Consider the following 22866-nt stretch of genomic DNA (forward strand, 5'->3'; position numbering starts at 1 on the left):
ATTAATTACACTTGAGATAAATTGAAAATAGCTAACATTACTAAGCCCTTACAATATGTAAGTTATAAACAGACGAGTAACATCGTGGCGCATTTAATATGTACCAAGCATTCTCTCCTTACCTCATCTCAAGAGTTTTGTGTAGGATCGAAGACTTGATGGTTTCTGACTACTAGTAAGTCCTTTTAGCTCCTTTAACAATTGTTGGTTCTTGTTATCTTCTGTCTGAAATCAAAACCAGTAAATATTAGGTTCCAGGGGGAAACTATTTAATGATATTTAGCCCAAATATAAACTGTTAATCCATTTTACATTAGGTATGGTGAATGCAATGAGCAATATTTACGAGCTGAAGGCCTTTGATGAGTTTTTCAAACAGTGAATCTGTATCACCTGTATTGGGCTCTGGTCTCATTGGTACCACTACCTTTCCATGGAGCAAGCTATGTAGCATCTTGGATGGGGGTTGGGGCAGTATCTTCTTTTGTTTTTCATCCATAAAATGAGACCAATAATATTTGCCTTAACTACTTACCAGAGATTAAATTTACGGATGCATTTTATATGGGATAAAGTTTTGGTTTTTACAAATATACAGTAAAATTCATTTTTTAAATCTGACATGATAAGAGGAGATATTATACTTAGGTGAATTTTTAGATAACTATAACTTTTTAATATACTGCTAAAACTTATTAAAATAAGTTGTTACAATTGCAGCCATTTTAAAACATTACATGTACATACTTGCTTTATTAAATTGCATGCATACTGAATCTTTCTAAATTCTTCAGGATTCTCATTATGAATATCAATCATCTTACTATGTGCTGTGTGTCACAGTGGTGAATACGTTTTGAGTCTATGTAGCAGATTCCTTTGGTGGTCCCTGTTTAGTCCCCTTCCTGGTGTTTGCTGTCCCTCTTGCTAATAGAAGCATGTGACCCACTGCCTTATCGTTCCCCTGCCTGCGGGACGAGAGGGCCTGGCGATGACTCACCTGTTCTCACAGAGTAAAATGCGTGTCTGTGTGACCACTGTTTCCAGTACAGACATTTTACTCACTCCTGTTTCAATGCTGCCTGGCAGGCTGTGTGAAGAAGCAATACCTGGAGGTTAGTGCTGCAATATAAGCTCCTTACGGACAGAAACCGCATATGACTTGTTTTCACTGTATTTCCAGGGACCAGAACACACACTAGAGACTCTAGAAATCTTTGTGGAACGAATGATTACATGCAAACTGTTCATGGATTGCCAATGTTCCAGAAATTAGAATATAATAAAATGAACTAAAATCCAAAATCATAATTTTATCTTTCTTCAGTGCAGCAGTAATGTCTTGGGCTTAGATTTCTTCACGTGCCTTACCGTGAACATGAACCATCAATTATATATGTGTCTACAGACTTGGTTAACAGAATGCCAAGTAAAGCAAATTTTATTGTATTTCTCTTTGGTAAAAGAATATCATAAACTAATAGATTATAAAATTCCTATGTCATTAATAATGGCAATCATCAGGCAGTTTTGTGAATTAAATAAAAGCTTGTTTCTACCGGTTATCCTGTTATGGTGGTTCTCAAACACAGTCATTTCTGAAGGTTGAACTCCTAGTTCTCAATCACGGCAGTACATTCAGCCTGTTTCACAGTAGCTACAGGGCAGCTTGGCAGGATGTGTGGGACTCACTGAGACATAGTGTGTTAGAAATGTATGGAGCCATCCCTAGCCCAGAAATGCAGCAAGTTACAGGAGAAGGAGCTGAGCATTGAAGCCTGCTGGGCTTGGGGTCCTAGCTGTACCACAGTGGCTTGGCACTGGACCCTGAACTTTCTGAGACCCAGCTTGGTTAGTGCAGTGCAGAGAACCTGTACTGTAGTACTGTCTTAGGGACTGACCTAATTTCTGTGAAGCACTTGCAGGGGTATCTGATGTATATCAGAATGTCATTGAAGAAGAGCTATTATCTGCTAATTTATATACCTGCAGTAAAACAGTGCAGAGTGTACACACACACACAGACACTTCAGTTCTTCACTTTCCAGATGCATCGTTTCATATTTCTCTTCTCTCCCCACATACCCTACTCCACTTCCTCTCCCCTCACTGACATAATGGTGCTCGATTGAAGATGTAGTTGCCACCAAGACTGGAGGTGCCTCATCCTCCCTCCAGGTGAACGCCTGCCTCCTCCTGTACGGTTCTCACAGTGAAGTAGCGGCCCCTGTCTGTGGTACAGGACATGCCTGTTCCTCTTATCTTCTCAGAGATCCCATCCCCACCTCCTCGTTGACCTTCTGACTGGGAAGCTTTGTCCTTTAGAATTAATTACCATCTGGTATCATTTGACTTTTTTTGTCGTTGTTGCAGTTGTTGGCAAGCAGAAATTTTAATATTACTGTTCTGGCTGAAGAATTGATATTTCGATACTTGTCGGATGAATTGTCTGATAGGAAGAGAATTTATGATGAAGAAATGACGGAGCTATCAAAGTAAGTGCTCATGCTGTATGTACTTGGTCCTACGTTCAGATTAAAGAAGAAAATACTTGTTAACCTCAGGTTTACCTCAGATTATTTTGTGTGTGTGTGGCAGAGAAATTTCTTGGTCTATAAAGGGAAAAAATTTTAATTGCAAAATATTTATGGAAATATAATTGCAGGAAGTTATAAGAAATATTTTTAAATTGTGTTTTAACAAAATTATGTAGTTTCTTTTTGTTCCAAAATAAGCAATACTGAATTTTTCAGGATTGAAAAGGCAAATTACATAAAACAAGAAGCAGTACCTAGGATTGCAACTCACAACACCTTGACAGTTGTTCATGTTTTAAAATGGTTAAAATTTCATGGTTTAATAGAGAACTTAGCAGTCTTCCACTCTTCCATTTAAAGCTCATTGCCTTTGACTGCTATGTAGTTTTTGCTTTTATCAGAATTTTCTTTAGAGTGATCAAAAGCTATAACTTTTCTAAGCAAAGTAATATAATTCAGCACATTTTCTTTCATCAGATTAAATAAGACAGATTTTGCAGAAAACCTGGATGAGTAGAGAATTTTCCTCAGGCTGTGGCCCTTGGCTTTCTGTTCCCACTTTCAGGCCGACTGAGTCAGGCCTGAGGGTTTTGTTTTGTAGACGAGAGACTTGGGGTTGGCGAGCTTTTGCTGTCTTAGTGACTAGTCCTCCCTTCTGTCTCTAACAGCAGTGTATCTAAGTTAACGTGTCCCCTTGCCCTGCAGTCTGACCAGAGACGTCCCCATCTTTGTGTGTGCCATGGCCTTCCCCACCGTGCCATGTCCACTCCACGTCTTTGAGCCCCGCTATCGGCTTATGATAAGAAGATGCATGGAAACCGGCACCAAGCGGTTTGGCATGTGTTTATCTGCTGAGCACGCAGGGTAAGAATCACCAGCATTCAGAGGATCCTAATTAAGGGCATAATTTGTCATTTTTCTTGAAGAACAGTGTAGGATGATGCTTGAAAATCTCCAGTGGCTCCCATTACATACCAAAGTCTAAGTTCAAGAATCAGATGTGATCCCGTCCTTTCTAGCCTCATCTAAGCCTTCCTTTGAAACATCATACTTGCTAGTCCACTGCCGTATTACTTGTCTTCTCTAATGACAGCTCGTGCATCCATACCTCCATGCTCCCTCTGCCTGCAATTATCTTCTAGCCCATCTATACAGACAAATCCAGTCCAGCCTTTAAGTTCTAGAAAAATTGCAACATACCCCATGAAGCATTTCTCTGTCTCTGCAGCCATAAAATCTCAGTCTCATAGAAACCCACTGCACTTGGTTTTAACCTCATCATTTGTCAAGAGAGCGTTGCAAGTCAGCCAGTAACTTTCCTCTCTGAGCTGATTTGGGGACTCAAGACCCTTCCCACCTCTTAGGGCTTTGTTAGCCCTGCCCCGTCATGATGAGGTCACTACACCCACGTTCTAGCTGGTGGAAGGGGCAAACGTGCCCTTAAAGGACTCTGGAGAAAAGGGGCCCCCTCACTTCTGCTCACACCTGCGGCAAGGGAGGCTGGGAAATGTAGTCCACGCACATGCCCAGGAGAAATGGGAGAATGGATTTTTAGGGCCACCCAGCAGTTTCCACCATAAATACCTAGGGACAATTTTTAAAAAAAAATATGTGTGGAATCTTTATGGAAAAATTCTAAAACTTTATTGAAAGATATTCAGGAATCCCTAAATAAGTGGAGAAAAACGCCATGTTCATGAATGTAAAAACTGAATGTCATAGAGATGCCATATCTACCCAAATTAGTCTACAAATCCAAAATAATTCCGTCAACACCCCAGGGGGGCTTTTTCATTGACTTGCTCAAGCTGATATTAGAATCAATGTGGAAAAGAAAAAGAACAAGACCAGATAGTTTTGAAGAAACCAGCTGAGCAGACAGGGAAACATTCCTGTAATATCAGACTTATAAGCCATAGTACGTCGACCAATGAAACAGAATAATAACAGAGATCAGAAACAGACCCACTCATACATGGGCAACAAATTTATGTTGTATTAATTTTGTAAGAAAAGACAAACTACTCAGTAAAAGATACCCATAAAATTAGTGGGCAGTCCAAATGGGGGAAAAAACCTCTTCTCTACCTTACACATTTACATTCCAAATGTGATATGTGAAAAACAAAATATAATAACGTTTAAGAGGAAATATTGGGGACTAACTATCTTTGTAATTAGGAATTGGGAATGATTTGTTTAATATAATAGATGCTGAGAGCACATAACAGAAAAGAGATAATAAATTAGAATATATTAAAATTTGATTCATCAAAAGGCAGTGAAAGCAATGTGAAAAAACAAGCCACTTGCTTGTTCAAAAACCAAGGCATTCCACTTCCACTGAGAATATAGAATACTGAAAAGAACATTATTGCCACCCAAACAACAAGGAAAAAACAGATAAACTATAGAACATATGTACCTTGATCCCATCAGAGAGCAGAGATTGCCCAGGGTAACTAAGAAAAGATAGGTCCCTCCAGGAAAAGTGTGGACAGAGCCAAGGAGGAGACGGACAAGTGTGTGGGAAGAATTCAGCTCATTTAAAAAAAAATGCTAATGACCTTGTGTGGGCCAGCATCGGAGTGTAGATCCCCTGGGAGCTGCAGATGCAGGGGGTGGGTGTGCCACGCCCAAGTTCTTGTCCACAGACGAGACGAGACGCTCCTGGTGAGGCAGGAGATGCCCTGAGCCAGGCAGACTTGGAGAAGCTGCCGTTTATTTTAGAGGCCATCTGAGGATAGCTGGGACAAGTCTTCCCTTGAAGGGGGACCTTCAGGGTGCCTCCAGGTGCACCAGCTGTAGACATCACCCTGTGAGATAACCAGGGGGAGAGAGTTTTATTAACTATCCAGGGGGAGGTATCCAGCAGGCAGTTGGACATACAGGCCTATAACTTGGGAGTCCTCCCTTCTCTCTCGTTTGGGAGAGTGAGTTAGTGGAGTTGTTCACCACAAGGACTTTGGAATCAGACTGGCTTAGGTCCCAATTTCAGCTCTCAATCTCATTGTGACTTAGATAGGTTGTTTAATTCCTCTAACCCTCCATGTTTTTGTGAGGCTTGATTGAGTGCCTATTATAAACTGTTCCGTATAGTGCTTGGCACATGGAAAGTGAGAATAGGACCAGGATCTGGATGATAGTTAGAATTGGGAGAGCGCTGGCATGAGAACAGATATAGCCAGGACGCCACCCCAAGAGAGGAGAGGAGGCGTTGGTTCATGCCAGGTCAGCAGGCTCGTGCCTTAGACAGACCAGACAGGAACCGCCCACTGGTTTAGCAGTTCAGAGGGCACCTGTGACTTCTGATGGAATCACTTTAATGGAATACTACGATATGGAGGAGTGAAGGAGAGACAGGAGATGAGGGCCTGTGGAACGCGTCCCGTGGCACTGTGGTTGGGGCTGGCAGAGTTGGCCAGTGTCGGTGGAGATGAGGTGAAGACTTTGTGGGCAAGGAGCAGAGTCTGCGTGTGCCGTGCAGGCCAGGCAGGCCTGCCAAGAGGCCACGTTGAAGATTCTGTCTCTTCCCAAATCTAGGGTCCTTCACAAGACACTAGCTTGTCAAACTGCTAAGGCGTAGGTCCTCTCTCACCTGGAACGCTTCCACTGCAGCCCCCACACCAGTACATTTAGCATTTAACAGGAACGGCCATCTGCGGGTGTCTCTTAGAGGTAATAACCCCGCTGGTCTGACACAGAGACACCGTTTGTTTCCTTTTAAAACCCAAACTCTCATCCCAGGAAAAATAGAGACTCCCTGTGTTTTTAAAATCATGGTCATTTCCCCCAACTGTGCTTTCAGGATTTCCGAGTATGGCTGCATGCTGGAGATTAAGGATGTCAGAACTTTCCCTGATGGAAGTTCAGTCGTAGATGCAGTTGGCATTAGTCGGTTCAGAGTCCTCAGCCACCGGCACAGAGACGGCTATAACACGGCGGACATTGAGTATATTGAAGATGAGAAGGTAAGGCTTGTACTGGTGTGTTTTATAGAGGCCAGTCCCCTTGTTTCCCTCTGCATTGTGGAGAAACTTCGTCAGATTTTTATTGGTAATATTACTTATTTCCTCCTTAATTCTGCACTTATTTATTCTCTTAGTGGAGAGAATAACTTTTATCCAAGTTGGAGCTGGTAGAGAAATTGTCTACTCCTAAAAATATGACCCTACTGTACTTATGAAACGTATAAACCTGCACGTTGCAAAATGGGCTTGTGAGTCGTTTGATGTTCTAGCCCAGTTCTAGCAAACTTTTCTGTAACAGTCCAAATAATAAATACTTCCGACTCTGCAGGACGTGTGGTGTCTGTTACGGCCACTCAGCTCTGCCCTTGTAGTGCAAAAGCAGCTGTAGACAGTATGTAAATGGATGCACATAACTGGTTTTCAATAAAATGTTATTTACAAAAATGGGGTGAACAGGGTTTGGCTCAGGAGCAATAAGGTGCCAATCCCTGTTCTCGATATTGGTTTTCATTCAGAAGAGACAAAATATAAAAAATAGTGCTGAAAAATACCTTCCAAACCTAAATATAAAAGGCTTGCATCTCTTACCCCTTAAGAATTATTTATATGTCTAATAGAAAAATTGGAACATATAATTTGGCAAATTATCAAATGTTTTGAAGAGATTCTCAGACTTTTACAAGGATGTCCGGAGTAGTCTTGCTCATTAATAGCCAACAACTAGAAATGGCCTTGATGCTCATCAGCAGGTGAATCAATAACCATTCATACAATGGGATCCTACTTGGCAATAAAACAAAATGAACTTCCGATGCACAGAACAACACGGATGAATCTCATAGACGTTGTGCTAAGTGAGAGAAGCCAGATACACACAAAACACACTGTGTGACTCCATTTGTATGCTCCCAGGAAGAGGCAAAAGTAGTCTCTGCTGACAGAAGTCAGAAGATGGCCATAGGATGGCTTTGTAATTGACTGGAAAGGGGCTCGAGGAGTCTTTCTAAGGTGATGGAAATATGGTCTATATTCCATATAGACCGTATTTAGGATGGTGGTTAGACATGTTAACTCTTTGAGCTAAACTAATAAGATCTATGCATTTTTTGGTCTTCAAATTATACTACAAGAAAAGAATTAAAAACATTTAGGAGGAAATCCTTGGACTTACTGTATCCCTCTTTTAAAGTCTTCGGTTGACATTTAGAAATGTGGAAGTGAGAGTATGTAGCCATCACATCACACTAGAAGTCACTTTGGGGACAGCAGCGTACATTTGTGATTTGTGAGTGGAGCCACCCACAGAGCACCAGCTCTGCCTCCTCCAGCCACTGTTGCTGGTCATCTTAGGCTGTGGGACCACAGAGCCATGCAGAGCAGGAGTCAGACTCCAAGGTCTGGGGCAGAGAGCCGGGTTTCACCACTGTGGCTGAATGTGCTAGTTGATGGGGACGGGGGGCGGGGGGGTCCCTCTGCTGGAATGGTAACAAATCTGATGACAGGGTTTATTGACTATCGTTGTGGATAACAGCTTTTACTGATGTTTGTATTTATTTTAAAATGGGGACTTAAATAGCTACAATATGAAATAATTTGTTATTTTTTTAAAGAAAATCCTCTACTACATATGAATATTTGATTTGGTATAAACCAAATTGAGGATGGTTATATGCGCTACAGTGTAATTCCTTAGTATCTCATAGTTTTCATAGGCACTGGAATTTTATAACCGGAAAAGACCTTAATGGGTTATTCCCATTTTACAGATGAGAAAACTATCCTAATTGAGGCCATGAGACTGGCTAAAATGCACACACAAAAGTCAGTGATGAAATCAGCACAAACCTGGGTCTCCTGATCCCCAATTCAATGCACTGCCTACTCCACCAGGTGTTCCCAAGTAGGACTGAGGCATAGTTTAAATAACAGACTTGACAACGAGATAGGGATCAGAGGCCAATCGTGGTAAATCCGAAGTGTTACAGTCGACCATTAGCTGGGGCCCATAAGCATAGACTCACGTAATGAATGCAGTGTTGCTCTGACATGCCTTTTGGATAGTTTGGTGGTATAGAATACAGTTTTTTAGAATGTCAGACTTTTTAACTTGGTAGTTCCACCAAGGTTTCTAGGAAACCATCCTGAGGAAATAATACCTCCTTCCTTTGCCTAAAAATAGCATACAACTTTTGCATAAATAAATATTGTGCATATTTACTTAGTAAATAATACTACTGTATTTTTAAAGATAAAAATGTTCACATAAGATATATAAAAAATATATACTTAACCTATATATTTACTTAAACTATATATTTTTAATATATAAAAAATGTATGTGAATGGGTAAGTAAATTGCCATATCTCAAATACATAATTGCATGCAGCCATTGAAAATTATTCATAATAACATGGAATATGTGCTTATAGTGTTAAGAGAAAAATTAGAATATAATAGATCTCAGCTATGGAAAAAAAGTACAGATTTCTATATTGAGCAAATATCATTTTTATGATAATAATTATTGAAGAAACAAATGACACGAATTCATGTACCAGATGTGTTTCATGTATACTCATGAATTGCGAAATGGCCATCCCTCTTTCCTTGATCAGGTGGAAGGTCCAGGGTATGAAGAACTCACCACGCTTCACGATTCCGTTTATCAGCAGTCTGTCTCCTGGTTTGCATCTCTCCAGGATCACATGAAAGAACAAATTTTAAGTCATTTTGGGTTAATGCCAGACAGGGAGCCTGAGCCTCAGGTACATTCTGTTTTTTCTTTTATAACACTATTATTTCCTGCCAAAGTGTGCTAAGCCACAGAGTTCCGATGGGAAATTTGGCAGTACGATGCCAGATACTCCATTCTGATTGCTTATGAACCAGTTTGTGTATTAGCAGCCCAAAGAAGCACCTAACATGGCGGCAGTGCCTCCTGGAGCAAAGTAATAAAGCTTTCTAAGAGTCCCTAAAGATGCTTTCTTTTCTAATGAAAATCAACTTATACTGCTTGGCTATCAGCTTTTGTATTTTTTTGCTTCTCTCACCAACATTGTGAGATTTAAATAGTAATATTATCATATTGACGTGGACACTCCATGTTTTGCACATAACATTGCCTTGCACTTAATAAACAGATGTTGAATAAATGAAGAGAAAATCCCATAATTCTTGTTACATTAGAAGCACTTTCTTGTCCTTTGTGGTCCCCTGCTGCCCGGTCGTCACAGGCTTTCTCTGGTCCTCCCTATGAGTGCTTTTGGCGAAGCTGATTCTTTAAGCAATGAATGGCCCTCAGGTTTGTGGAACATTTGTAAGTGCAGGTGACTCTCCTCCTCCACATGTGGATGAGAGAGCCAGGCCAGGACGGCTTAGGATTGTGACCGAGAGTGTGTACAGCTCCTCCCCTTGTACGTGGGCGCACAGCTGTCTCAGAGGAAGGCAGGGAGGGGCTAGCTCTCAGCAGGCTTAGAGTAAGATGAAATGTCTTTTGTGTCTTTCTGCATCCATTTTTATCTTCTTTTCCTGTCTCTTAAGGGTTTTTATCTTTTGTCTGAGTTCTGTCTTTTCCAAACTCAGCATAATGCTTTAAATGCAAAAAATTGCCAGTAAATCCTTCCTCACCTTCCCTTCTCTTAAGAGCCCTCTTTCCACACTGTCCCATAACTCAGAGTCAGAAGGCAGGGTGTTTAGACTAACTTGCATTAGGGTATCACCATTATTTTTACTGGGGGTTTTTGCTTCTTAACCCCAATTAATCTCCAATTGGTAGATGTATTAGCTTTCTGTTACTGCTGCAGCAAACATGGGGGCTTAAAACAACACAAATTTGTTATCTTACAGTTAGTTCCGTAGGTCAGAAGTCCAACACAGGTCTCCCCGGACTATGATCAAGGTGATGGCAGGGTGCACTGTCATCTAGAGATTGTAGGGAAGGGTCTGTTTCCTTGCATCTTCCAGCTTCTAAAGGCTTGTGGCCTTCCTTGACTGCTGACTCCCTCCTCCATCAAAGCCCGCAGTGTCACATCTCTCTGGCCATCTGTCACATCCCCCTCTGGCCAGAGCCCAAGGGAGCCATGACATGGCATTGGACTCGCTGGGATAATCTTCCCATCTCAAGGTCCTTATCTTAGTCATATCTTCAAAGTCCTTGTGCCATAAAAGGGGTACCATGTTCATAGGTTTTAGGAATTAGGGTGTGGCCATCTTTTGCTGGACCATTTTCCTGCCGACCTCAGAGGGATTTTTAGGTACGCAGGAGATATTTTATGCGCAGTCCTTCCCATTAAGCATGCTACTCAGTATTTTTCCCTCTGTGTAAGATGAGGAGGGGAAAGGAGAGTATGAATCTGTATAGAAGGCAGTTTTCTCTAACATCTGTGCCTTTCTCCCTCTGAAGGGTGGACAGGTTAGTGTCTCCTCAGAGTGACTTGGGCCACTCCCTGTGAGTTTTGGCTGCGGTCTCATTGCTAATCCTCCAGTATACTCTACCTCACCCTAAACTAAGGCGACTCCAGAGTCCGCCCTCCCTAGTTGCCAGTTGATACCTTACATACCTTTGGGATAGGAACAGGGGAGAATCCAAGACCCTGGAAGCAAGAAGACCTCGATATCATGGTACCAGGAATATTGAGAATAAATTTATGATAAGCTTTTGCTTAGAGCTCAATCCAGATGTGCCTGTTTGATTACGTGAAAGAAAGGCTGTTTAATACCATACTAATTCTTATGTATATAATTTGTGATGACTCCCACATATAGTAACATGTATACGTATATATGTTTTATACACATTGACCTTATTATGAGATTTATTATGTCACTCAAACTTGTACACATACTCTTAGTCTTTATGATATTATGCTAAAGGTATAGCATGCTTAAGACTTAAAAAAAACAATAGCACAGAACATTGGAAAGTGGAGGTAAAAGTTATGGTCCTCTCTTCTGATTGGAGTATACTCTTACCTGAATACTTGACAGAGCAGAAGCATCTAATTCGTAGATTCTTCCCATGGAAGATGCTTTTCTTTGCAAACTCTTGGCCTTTATTAGCATGCAAAGAAAAGCATCTTCCACGGGGAATCATCTTGTGAGTTCGCCCACTTTTAAGTGTGTAACATAAAAGTATTTTGAGAGCTGAGTGAGTTCTGAAGTAGCCCTAAAATAGAAGGTGGCGTTTAATTCTTGTTCCCACGTCTGTTGGTTAAACAAAAGACTATGTGGGGGACTGGCCTGTATTTTAAGCGTTAATCTTGTTTTCCTTTTCATTTCTTTTGCAGAGTAATCCTAGTGGTCCTGCCTGGTCCTGGTGGATCCTGGCAGTGTTACCACTGGAACGCAAGGCTCAGCTGGCTATACTCGGCATGACCTCGCTGAAAGAGCGTCTCCTTGCCATCCGACGAATATTAGTCATCATCACACGTAAGATGAATAGTCGGCAAGAGCTGGCTAATACCAGGGAGAGAAATAATTGATTCTTTCTCTCTGTCAAGGTCACTGGGAGCCCTTGTACTTTTATGAGTACCAGGCATGGACGAATAGCCATCCCATTCATTGCCTTTGTAAAATGCTTGTTGATAGGGTTACAAAGTGGAATACTTGCCAAACATTGACTTCTACTCAAAAGGTACAAGTTTGTGTCTGGTGGAATCTGACCCTCTACAAGGTTAGCCTGAAGTTTGAACGGAGCCCATGGTTGGAAGACAACCTAAGAAAATCTCTTTGAAGCAGATGCTTCAGGAATACAGTTCACTGACAGCATGGGACACTGCAGATGGTTTACATGTGGTTCAGGTTTCACAAAAAAGAAGGATTCCCTTCTCAGTCGGTATCTCGCCCTGCCAGATGGAAACAGCATGCCTCAGTGGCTAGACAATATGGGGGAACCACATTTTTATTTGGAAGTGGATTTCTTAGAATCCAGGCTAACCGAAAATGTGCTTAGGCTTTGTGTGTCGCTGTGAAGTTGTCTGTGAAATTGAAGAATCAAACCATTATCTGGTGCAGGAGCCAAAATTAGTCCTTACCTGAGAAGTAGTAGCTACCGGATGGAACTGTGCTTAATGTCTAACATGTTGTAGCCCCAGGTGTCATAAATTGCATGTTATAATCAAATGAATGTCAAAATACAAGAAAGTATATCTGGGATTTAGAAAAACCTGAGAGAAGTATTGTTAATTTGAGGATATATACACTTACACATAGTAAACAAAAAGTGAGCAAAAGTGAATTAACACATTGACTGCCAGACTAGAAAAAAACAATTTCTTTGGGGCCGCAGTGTTTTATTACGAAAACAGAGTAAAACTTGGAAAACAAAATGATCCTTTCTAATTTAATGAATAATTTATTTTTTATTGTTTTCTGTGCATGAGTTATATGCAACTTGAAAAATAGTTCTCACACCTCCTAAGGTGAAGAGATGTGTGAGTTACATATGCTTCACAAGGCCTCAGGCTCACAACTAGCATGAGCTAAATACAACTCACATGGCAGTTAATGTGTTAAAACTGTATATGCATTGGGATGTCAAACATACAACCACCAAGTGCAAAGAACTCCTTGGAAGCATAACCTTGTCTGTGATTCAGTGGATATTAAGTATTTAGGAAACAGTCATCTTTTCTACCAGGATTTGCATTGGAAATGAGGCCCATCAGTAAGTTTCAGTTTAGTAATCCATACACTGATAGATGAAGTTATTAAAAGCGGCCGTGCAATGGCAATCTGTCCATTCCAGAGAAATATACCAGAGTATACGAGGAGAGGGAGGCTGGTAGGGGATGTAAATATTCAGCCAGATTTTCTTCAATACCGACCTAAAATTATCTTTATTTTTTTTGAAAGAAAGTTTTACAATGATCAGACTAGGTGTTATCTGCCAAAGAATAGTATATATAACTTCCAGCCTCTAACGCACATTGGTTATACTGATGGGACTAACTGAACCCGAGCTACTCAGGTGTTCTCTCTGGACCACCCAGCCGGTGCATGTAGTTGGCTTCTTCATCTGTAAGATGGACATTCTTAACTCAAATATGACGACAACTAAAGAGCAAATCACAGCTGCAAGTTTTGCTTTATTCATTCAAGGTATGTGATTTTTGAATTCTAGAAAATTTCATAATACACAATGTTGATAGTTTATTAATCCATCAAGCATTTCATTAGAAAGACTTTATTATTATATTATTAATTTTTTATCATAGGAGTTTCCAGTAGCTAAAACTAAGTTTTATCATGGGAGTCAGAAAATACTACGTTTGATAACTTAATTATAAAGAGAAAGTCTGAAAGTATTTTCTAATCAAATGTTTCAAGTGCCTCACTTATTGTGAATCTCAGATCTCATCTTGAGATGTTTAAAGGCAGTTTGGCCAAGTGATTTCTAAAAGATTTTATTAATTTATGCATTAATGATTGTGTTCAGTTTTCTTAGGCATTATAACCTAACCTAACAATTAAAAAAAAAAAAAAACGCCGCCGAACATGCCAAAAGACCTTACCAGAAGTGGTTCGTGAAAATTGATACACGTTGACCATTCTCTGTCTTTCCCTTTCAGAAAATTGCTTTTTGTACCTTAAGACCACATCTGAATAGTGATAATTACTATTTCCATTTGGAGGTATCTAAATAACCACAATGAGATCACAATTTCTCCAGGAGGCTTTCTGTATGCTCAAAACTTCGTATAACGTTTAGAAGCTATCACTTTCTCTTCCTCACTCTTCAAATGTCCTAACTCACACAGTTCTTGGAATCGGAACCATTAAGTTATTTCCTCTGATTCTGTTTGCCTCCTTCCGAGTCTCCTCATTCTGAGTGGTCTTAGGTAAAAGCCTGAACCACAATAATGATGTGGACGCGAGAGCAACACAAGTTTTTGTGTTTTGATACCACAGGGAATTAGCTAGGATCACTTCCTGCCCTCTCCACTCAGCATGGCACCTCTGTATATTGCAAAGTGGTAGCAGACTGACACTTACTGAGCACTTAGATAACGTTATTTATCAGGAAGTCAACTGAGGTAACAGTATCCCACTGTGATGTTATGAAGGAAGCCTCTTCTTACAAACTTAAAAAAAAAGAAACCCAAACTCCAGTTTGCTATGCATCTTGCTAAAGCAGAACAGTCCACTTCCTCCTCTGGGCCTCTTTTCTGTCAGGAGGATGCCATTTCTAAGGATTTCCTAGAAAATAATGTAGTCTCTCATCCAAAGTCAAGGCATTCCAGTTTAATTTCACTGAAAGCGTTCCAACAGTAATGCTCTAATTACATCAGAATAAAGTGGAAAAGACCGAGAGCGGCATGGAGGGGGTCATTTTTCTTCTTGAAGAACAATACACTTGGTTAGGTATTTTTCCATTCATTCTCCATACCTACCTTTGTCCTTGAAATGCAAGTAAGATCCCAAAAAGTGGCATTCTGAAAGCCCATGACATTTTTAGTACATCTCATCTATGTGTCCCCATCTTTAGAACTGAAAAGTTAGGATATTTTCTAAAGTTCCAAATGAAAGTAATTTAAATTTTTAAGGCTTACCCATGGAACCACAATAATTTTTAAACAATTTATGTACCAAATTCTACAGTGTGACTCCATTTTTATAATCACAAATGTGTCCTTTTTTCTCTCACCACCCCGCCAAAAAAGCAAAAACACCAAGACTGTTTAATAAATTGTATCTCAACTCTTACATATGTCAAGGCTTGTCACAGGACTTTTGAATCATCAAGGAACAATTAAAGTTTATGGATGGTAGAATTACCATGAACTGTCATATTAACATAAAATTATTTGAAAATTGGCATTTGTTACAATCAAAATACTCCATTGCCTGACCTAGCTGTATCATGTAGAATTTGTTATAAATTTTTAAGTTGCTTTTTAAAAGTACCCATCTGCTTCTCCTTCTTTTCTTTTGTTTTTCCCCCACCACTTAAATTACTTGGTTAAATACCACTCCTTAAAATTTAGATGCTATCTATCAAATAAGAAAGAAGAAATGTGAAAGATACAAAGAAGGAAGATAATAGCAAACTAGAAGAAAATAAATGTGAGTGTTTTTGTTGTTGAGAAAGCACAAAGTTTTATTTTTCCCAGGTAGAGCTATGGGGTAGGGTAGGAGGTCCCCATCTCCTGATTTTTTTTAACATGGATCACAGTGGCAGCCAGCAGAAGGGAGTTCTTCCTCTTTAACTGTCCCTGCGTAACGGCCTTGTTCTGATTCTGTTGTTCCCCAAAACCTAATTCCCAGGGAAGCTAGATCTGAATGGGTGCGGTCAGCGGTGTGAGCCACCCCACCACACAGGGAGAGAACCGAAGCTTGGATGTTGCAAAACATCACGTCCTCTCTACTGGGGTGAGACACGTCCTTCTGAGCACTGACTCCCAACTCCGCGGAGAAGGTCTTTTCACCTTTACAACTCTTCACCTTGACTTCACCTTGACTTTCTCCTCTCAACCGCTGAATCCTATAAAATAGCCTTTTAGCAGTGGCTCTGCTTTTAGGGGATCCTGAATATTAGAATACTGCAGCAGCACAAAATAATGAAGAAATTAAAGTGCCACCATTGCACTCAGCTAGCTTGGGGACATCAGTGCCAATTTGTACCCAGGTCTTGATTTATAAAGGTGACTGAGTGAAGATACAGAAATGTGAGTGCCATTGACAGAAAGTTTATTGTTACTGACATTTCCCCTAGAAACAGAGGCACAACAGGCCATGCAGGGCCAGGTGGGGAAGCTGTGGAGTCAGACAGAGGCAGGAAGGGGGAAAATGGGCCACATCCTTTGTTAGGGTTTCTGCAGGAAAAGAAAGGCAGGGCGGGAGCTTGGATTGTCTAGTTCCAATAATGTCTCCAGGCTATAGGGTGGTCTCAGGCTATCTGGTACCTGGCCCTGGGTGATGAAGGAAGGGGGATGTTGCCTCTGGGGTATAAGAGCCAGGTAGAAGAGGTGGCTCTGAGTAAGGCTCTGGGTCAGTTAGTTTGCATGTGGAAGGTGTGCTCCCAGGGAGCCCTTCCCTCTGAAGATTGGCTTGCTCTGGGAGGGGCAGTCTCTCCCCAGTCAGTGAGGCCTACAAGATGTCAAAATATCATCAAATATAAAAATCATGGTTTATACAATTGGTCCTCTGATGTTTGGACATATTAAACTTTGGGGGTGATGATAATGGAGACATTTAAAGGGTAGGGCATAACAGCATAGAATACATGTTACTACGAGAGCGGAAAGGAGGAACACAAGTAGAGATATAAGAAGTCCTTTAGTCTGGCCCATAACTAAGTTTCTCCTTTATATGGCATTAGTCAAGAACATAGGTCTGGAATTTTGGGGGACCTTTAACAATTTCTTGGTGGAGTTGTTAAAGTGTTAAAAATATGAGTCTGATAATATCTTGCTGTGTTTCATGGGTCGGGGTGGCAGGTCCAGCAGTTATGTCACTGGGGGATATGAACAGAGAGTTTAGTAAAGTGTGTATAAACGTGAGTGGCATTCATGTGTAGCAAAGGGAAGGAGAGGTGTGGAGACGCAGGGTAAGAGGGCATGGGAGCGGGTGCACCTCTCCCCAGGGGGTCAAGGGGTTGACTGATGTGAGGCAGGTGCCTCCTGGGGAAAGCAGTGATGTCTATTAGTTTTCAGAACAGCACAGATGGTAGTAACTTCTGCTAGGTTTCCCGTTAGGCATGGGAGTGTAGGGGCCACAATTTGGCAGAGGAAGGTGTCCACCAGGATTGAGGGCTAAGCAGGTGGTGAGGCCAGGAAACATAGTAGACTCCCTGATAACAAAGGAAGAAAAACAGAATGTCCTGTGACCAATTTGTGCCTTAGGAGATGTGGCTGATGGGTATTACTGGGATAGAAGCAAGGTCATCTCCAATGGCGAGGTCATGGCTGAGACCGTGTCATTTTCAGCCATGAGCTTCTGGGCTGGGATGATGATGTCTGAGATGTGAGACTTGGGGTCTGCTTTTTAAGTGGGCCCCCACACGTGTTGATGTGGGCCTCAGTATTTGCCATGTTGGGTTGAGACAATGGCCGACTTGGAAGGTTTGGGCCTCTGGATTAGAAACCAGTGAAAACCAGCAGACCAGTGGTCACAAGATCAACAGACACCAGAATGTGTGCAGCCGCACCTGGCAGGGTTATGGTTTTGGTCTTTTGGTGGAAGTTAAGGTTCAAATGGGCCTAGGAGAGTGTGTGTCCTTTCTCTGGCCTCCAGCCCTTATGGGATGGGAGCAAGATCCCAAATTTATAAAGATAGCAGGAAATACTGTGAAAGGCCCTAATATATGATGAGTTTTTACATACAAGAAAGCAAGACATATCCCCCTATAAATATAAAAAAGGCTGTGGTAATGTTTTTTAAAGTTTATTCGAGCTATGAGTCAGCCAGAGGATACTGAATTAAGAAAGATTAAGGTTTGGGCCAAGAGAGAGGCCCATTTAGGGGTCTGTTTGCAGACCAGAATTTGAAATGAAATTGTTTGAGGAGACCATTATGTATTATATCTTAATTAAGCCAGTTGTGTGAGACCATCAGGGATTTGAGAGTTCTAGTGAATGCCTTTCCAAGAGCCTAACGTTTTGTATTCTGAGCAGTGAAAAGTGTGTCTTGGTTACTTCCCGTAACGTTTGCAACTCCGGAGGGACTAGGAGTTCCCTGGCAAGGCCTTGTGTTGTGGTGGTATATGTGGAAATGTGTGACTTGATTTATAGTTTGGTTATCTGTAAGGCAAGACATTCCCTTTTCACCCTAAAAAAGACAACTCTTAGGCAATGGCCCCACAGTTGGTAATAAATGTGAAGCTGGGACATATGCTGATCAGGGCATCCAATGTTAATTCACCTGCCTGAATTTGGCCCAATGTGTTGTTTCAGGGGGGCATCCTGTTTTTTTTTGTTTTTTTTTTTTTATTTCAGCATATTATGGGGGTACAGATGTTTAGGTTACGTATGTTGCCCTTGCCCCCCCGCCCCCGGCCAAGTCCGAGTTTCAAATATGTCCATCCTTCGGGTGGTGCGCATTGCACTCTTTGTGTATGCAAATACCCGTCCCCTCCTCTCTCCCCCCTCCCCCCGGGATCCTGTTTTTTATCAGGACATCCTGGCGAAGGTATGGAAAGCAGTGACATCCCACCAAGCTCCGTCATTTTTATGAGGGTTGCCAGTGCAACCCATACAGTCTACGAACTCCTACTGCTGTTCACTCACTTAGTCCAAGGGGCTCCCGGTAGCCAAGGGGTATGGAGTGGTGACCTCCTCCAGCATCGGGGCATCCATCAAGGGACTGAGGATGGGGGGGCCACCTTCCTACAGGTAGAATACACCGAGGGCCCAGGTGTGACTCCATCCTGTGTCACGGAGGCCTCGGTAGTTTTGCCAAGCTTGTCAGTTCTATTTCCATGGCGCAAAGCACACTGGGCAGCTGAGTATGGGGGTTGCATACTTGGGGTCTGTGAGAGCTTCCATGTCCAGGAGAGCCTGGTAGGTGCCTAGCTGGTGTTGTTTGAATGGGGTGTGGCACAAGGCTGAGAAGAGTGGTTTCTTGCATCTGAAGCCCTTGGGCAACTTATGTTCATCCTAAGCGGTCCAGAAACTCTAGAAGGCTTGAGTAGAAGTTGCCAGCACTTCTTTAATGAAGGAGTCTCTGAGGGCACTAACAGGAGTGCCTGTGGATCTTAATTTGGTCAGATTTTAGAGGTTTTTTTTTATTTTTAATTTGGAGGGAGCCCCACTTAAACCAAGCTGATTTGTAAGCAGCAGGATCAGCGAAATTAAGTAAAACTTGTAAATGAGGACTACGTTGCCATCAGAACCCCAAACGTACTGAAAGATGTTGGACTTGTATGTCCTTACAGAGTGTGACAAAGGAGTCTCCTTGGAGGAGGGCGTCATTAATGTCACCTCATATCTGTGCTCCTGGAGAAGGCGGATGAGGCAAAGATCTTGTGTAGAGATTGTGGAGGTCCCCTGTGGGTGGCTGGCAAAGGTATATTGTGTCCCTTTGGAGGTGGAGGCAAACTGCAGCTGACAGGCTGTTGAAACAGGCACTGAACAGAACATAGCCAAGTCTGTAAGAGCACAATACTTATCAATTATTGATTGAATAGAATTAGTAATTTTAATAATGCTGGGTATTGGATGTGGGGGCCCTGATGGGTGGGACCACAGCAGTGAGGTGGTCGTGATCCACCGTGAGGCCCCTTTATGTTTCCCAGGTTTAAGGATAGGTGGAATTGGGCTGTTAAATGGAAAAGCAATGGGATAATCACCCCTTTATTAATTAGGTTTTATATAATAAGTTTTAATCCTTGAAGGCTCTTATATAAACTTACATTGAACCATAATAATTATTTTAACTAGTGGTCCATGGAGTACCATTTTATCAAGCCAACTAGTAAATGCCAAAGACTTACTTTAATTTTAATTTATTATTCATTATGTTAGAGCATCTGTGTCCAATATGGGATATTTTAGGGCATTGGGATCTATGAGTATGGGAAAATTAGGCAGGCTTAGTTAGAAAGACATACAACTATCTTTTTTTCTATTTTATATTTAGTTGCCTTTTTTTTTAAGATTATAGAGGGTACAATGTTTAAATTTAGTGGGCTCTCTAGGTGTAACTGTCATTTGAGTCCCAGTATTGATTAAGTCAATGAAGCTTTGTCAACTGTGCATTTTAGCAGATGCTACAGTTAACTTAGGACATAGGCTGTAGAGGTGTGAAGACCAGTCCATGCCCTTTTATCTTTTGGTTATATCAATTTTTCAGTATATAAATCTTGTCACATATTTTATATATAATTTATTATATACATTTTTGGTATATAAATTTTGGATTTCTAACTATCAAATTATGGATCTTTGTTTTAGTGTAGTTGTATATGTACATATACATAATTTGTTTAGTATGTATTTATATTAAAATATTCTATATGTGTATATATACACATATACACAATCTATTTAGTTACCTTTTATTTTCTCCCCCTGTATTTAGGATTTTTCTTCTCTTTTTTCCCTGTTTTTCTGATTTTGTGACAATTTAGTTTTGAGGAGGAGCTCTTGGCATGTTTAGGAGTGCCCGAGCACATTGGCCGGGAGATTTACAGTCTCATGTGAGCTTAGAAACTTCTGCAGGTCTCAGGGAGTTTAGGAACGAAATACCCCTTCCCCTTAAGCTATTTAAAGAGGTTTAGTACTCACACCTCTGGGGAAGAGGGCCATGCCATGCCAGGCAGGGCATGGGGAAGCACCCGAGTGGCCAGGAGGCAGAATTAGGGACAGCGCTGGGACTCATCTTTGCTGTTTCCATAGCAAAGGCAAAGCAGAGCAGGAGATATAGTTTGGGATTGGCTAGTTCGAATAATGTCTAGGGCTCCAGGGATGGTCCGTAGCTGTCTGGTACCTGGCCCTGGGTGATTAGGGTGGAGGAATACTGCCTCCTGGGGTGTCAGAGCCAGATAGAGGAAGAGGCTCAGAGGAGCTGTGGATTGGTTAGTTTGCGAGTCTTGCTACCAGGGGAGCCCTTTGCTGTCTCTAAGCGTTAGCTGGCCCTGGGAGGACAAGTTTCTCCCCAATCAGCAAGGTCCTCAAGATGTCAAAACATTATAAATTATTAAAAAGCATGATTAATACAAGCTCATTCTAGCGTTTCTGGCTACATCTTCTAGAAGAGGTTTGTACTCTCCACATGAGCAGGTTTTCCTCTGCAGAGATGTGGGCCTGGGCCTGCGGGAACACTCAGCCCTTTGTGTGCACAGAAGCTCAGCAGGGGAACCACCCGCCTGTGATCCTGCAGCAAAGGAAGATTCTCCCAGTTACAAATCGCCAGAAAGAGCCCGGAGGGGCCAGCCAGGCTCCCTGGGCATCACGGCAGCCCCTAGGTAGGAAGATTGGACCTGAGTGATAAGAGTGGACACCAAAGAAGTTTGCCACCATGACGCTGAATTGGCAAATGTGGCCTTTAAGGAAGAAAGTGGAGTTTGCAACATGAACATCTCTAACCTTTTGTTTTTCAGGGATCATTTTTAAAAATTGCATTGGGGCCTTCATTATTTACCATACTCTTAACTTTTTAGTAGTTTTGTCAAGTTTTGTACTGTGAACAGTTTGATCAGTGACCAACTTATCTCTCATACTGTTTCCTCCACACACAATTTTCCACTCAATTCTGAGGGGAAAAAAAGCTGTTACTAGAAGGTTGGAAAGCTGTATATTCTATTCATATATTGTTCTTTCATGCTAGTGGAGGATGGTGGTGTTAGCATCTTAATTTTATAGTTGTGAAATGATTTTACCAATTAAGAATTTGATGTGTATTTTTTCCTGTTTAATTAGAAGAGCAGACTTGAACCAATCAGTCAATGTAGATAAACTTAAAAAAATCATGCTTTTACCTATATAGAGATAGGCAATGTGTTGTCACATTCATATAATATCGATTACTCATCTGGCCTTACTTACGCTTCCCAATTTTAAGTCAGCTTTAAAGATGTAGTAACAATATTTGACATTTTTTGCAGCATATGTAAGGCCAAACTTAAATGCTGTGATACTTCATGTATTCTTGTACTGTTCATTTTGATTAATTGGAATTGTACATCTAATATGTGATATTTGGAGTAAATAAAACTTACAGTGTTGTAAATGTTCTTTCTTAAATAATCACACCCAAGTCATAGGCTAGAATGACTAGGAATTAGATCAACTCGGTGCAGAGGATATTGTATTAGTGTCTATTAGTGTCCTAGGGCTGTATTAACATGTAACCACAGACTTCGTGGCTTAAAATGATGGAAATTTATTCTCTCACAGTTCTGGAGGTTAGAAGTCCAATATCAAGGTGTCGGCGGGGCCTTGCTTCCTCCGAAGGCCCTAGGAGGGAGTCTCCCTGCCCTCCTCCAGCGTGTGGGGGTTGCTGGCGTTCCTGGGCATTCGTTGCTTGTGGCTGCCGAACTCTGGTCTCTGTCTCTGTCATCACAGGGCCTTCTTCCCTCTGTGCATCTGTGTGCCCAGATGTCCTCGCCTTACATAACACCACCAGTTGTTGGTTTTAGGGCACACCCTAAACCAGGATGACCTCATCTTAACTTGATGACATCAGCAAAGACCCTATTTCCAAGTAAAGTTACATTCACAGGTTCTGGTTGGATGTGACTTTTGGAGGAACAGTATTCAACCCAGTACAGATGTGGAACTATTCCAGTTTAATTAGGTAGTAGAAAAATAAGGCAAGAGGCCTATCACTGACTTTGCCTTAAAAACCATAATTGCTTTTTAAGATCATTTCTATTGAAAGCAGATAAGATTTAATAGAAACTGAAGTTTATATAGTTGGT

General features: G+C 41.4%; 1 protein-coding gene across 1 annotated transcript in view; it reads left to right on the top strand.

The window, feature by feature from the left end:
• Positions 1 to 12503, top strand: part of LONRF2 (LON peptidase N-terminal domain and ring finger 2) — a 33811-nt gene extending 21308 nt beyond the window's left edge. The window contains exons 5-9 of the mRNA XM_012641869.1: positions 2374 to 2495; positions 3243 to 3401; positions 6346 to 6508; positions 9125 to 9274; positions 11795 to 12503. Coding sequence (XP_012497323.1) covers positions 2374 to 2495; positions 3243 to 3401; positions 6346 to 6508; positions 9125 to 9274; positions 11795 to 11989 — 789 coding nt within the window. The 3' untranslated portion in view covers positions 11990 to 12503. The remainder of the gene's footprint in view (positions 1 to 2373; positions 2496 to 3242; positions 3402 to 6345; positions 6509 to 9124; positions 9275 to 11794) is intronic.
• Positions 12504 to 22866: the final 10363 nt, after the last annotated feature.

The sequence above is a fragment of the Propithecus coquereli genome, unplaced genomic scaffold (assembly GCF_000956105.1).
Source record: "Propithecus coquereli isolate 6110/MARCELLA unplaced genomic scaffold, Pcoq_1.0 Scaffold171, whole genome shotgun sequence".
Lineage (NCBI taxonomy): Eukaryota > Metazoa > Chordata > Mammalia > Primates > Indriidae > Propithecus > Propithecus coquereli.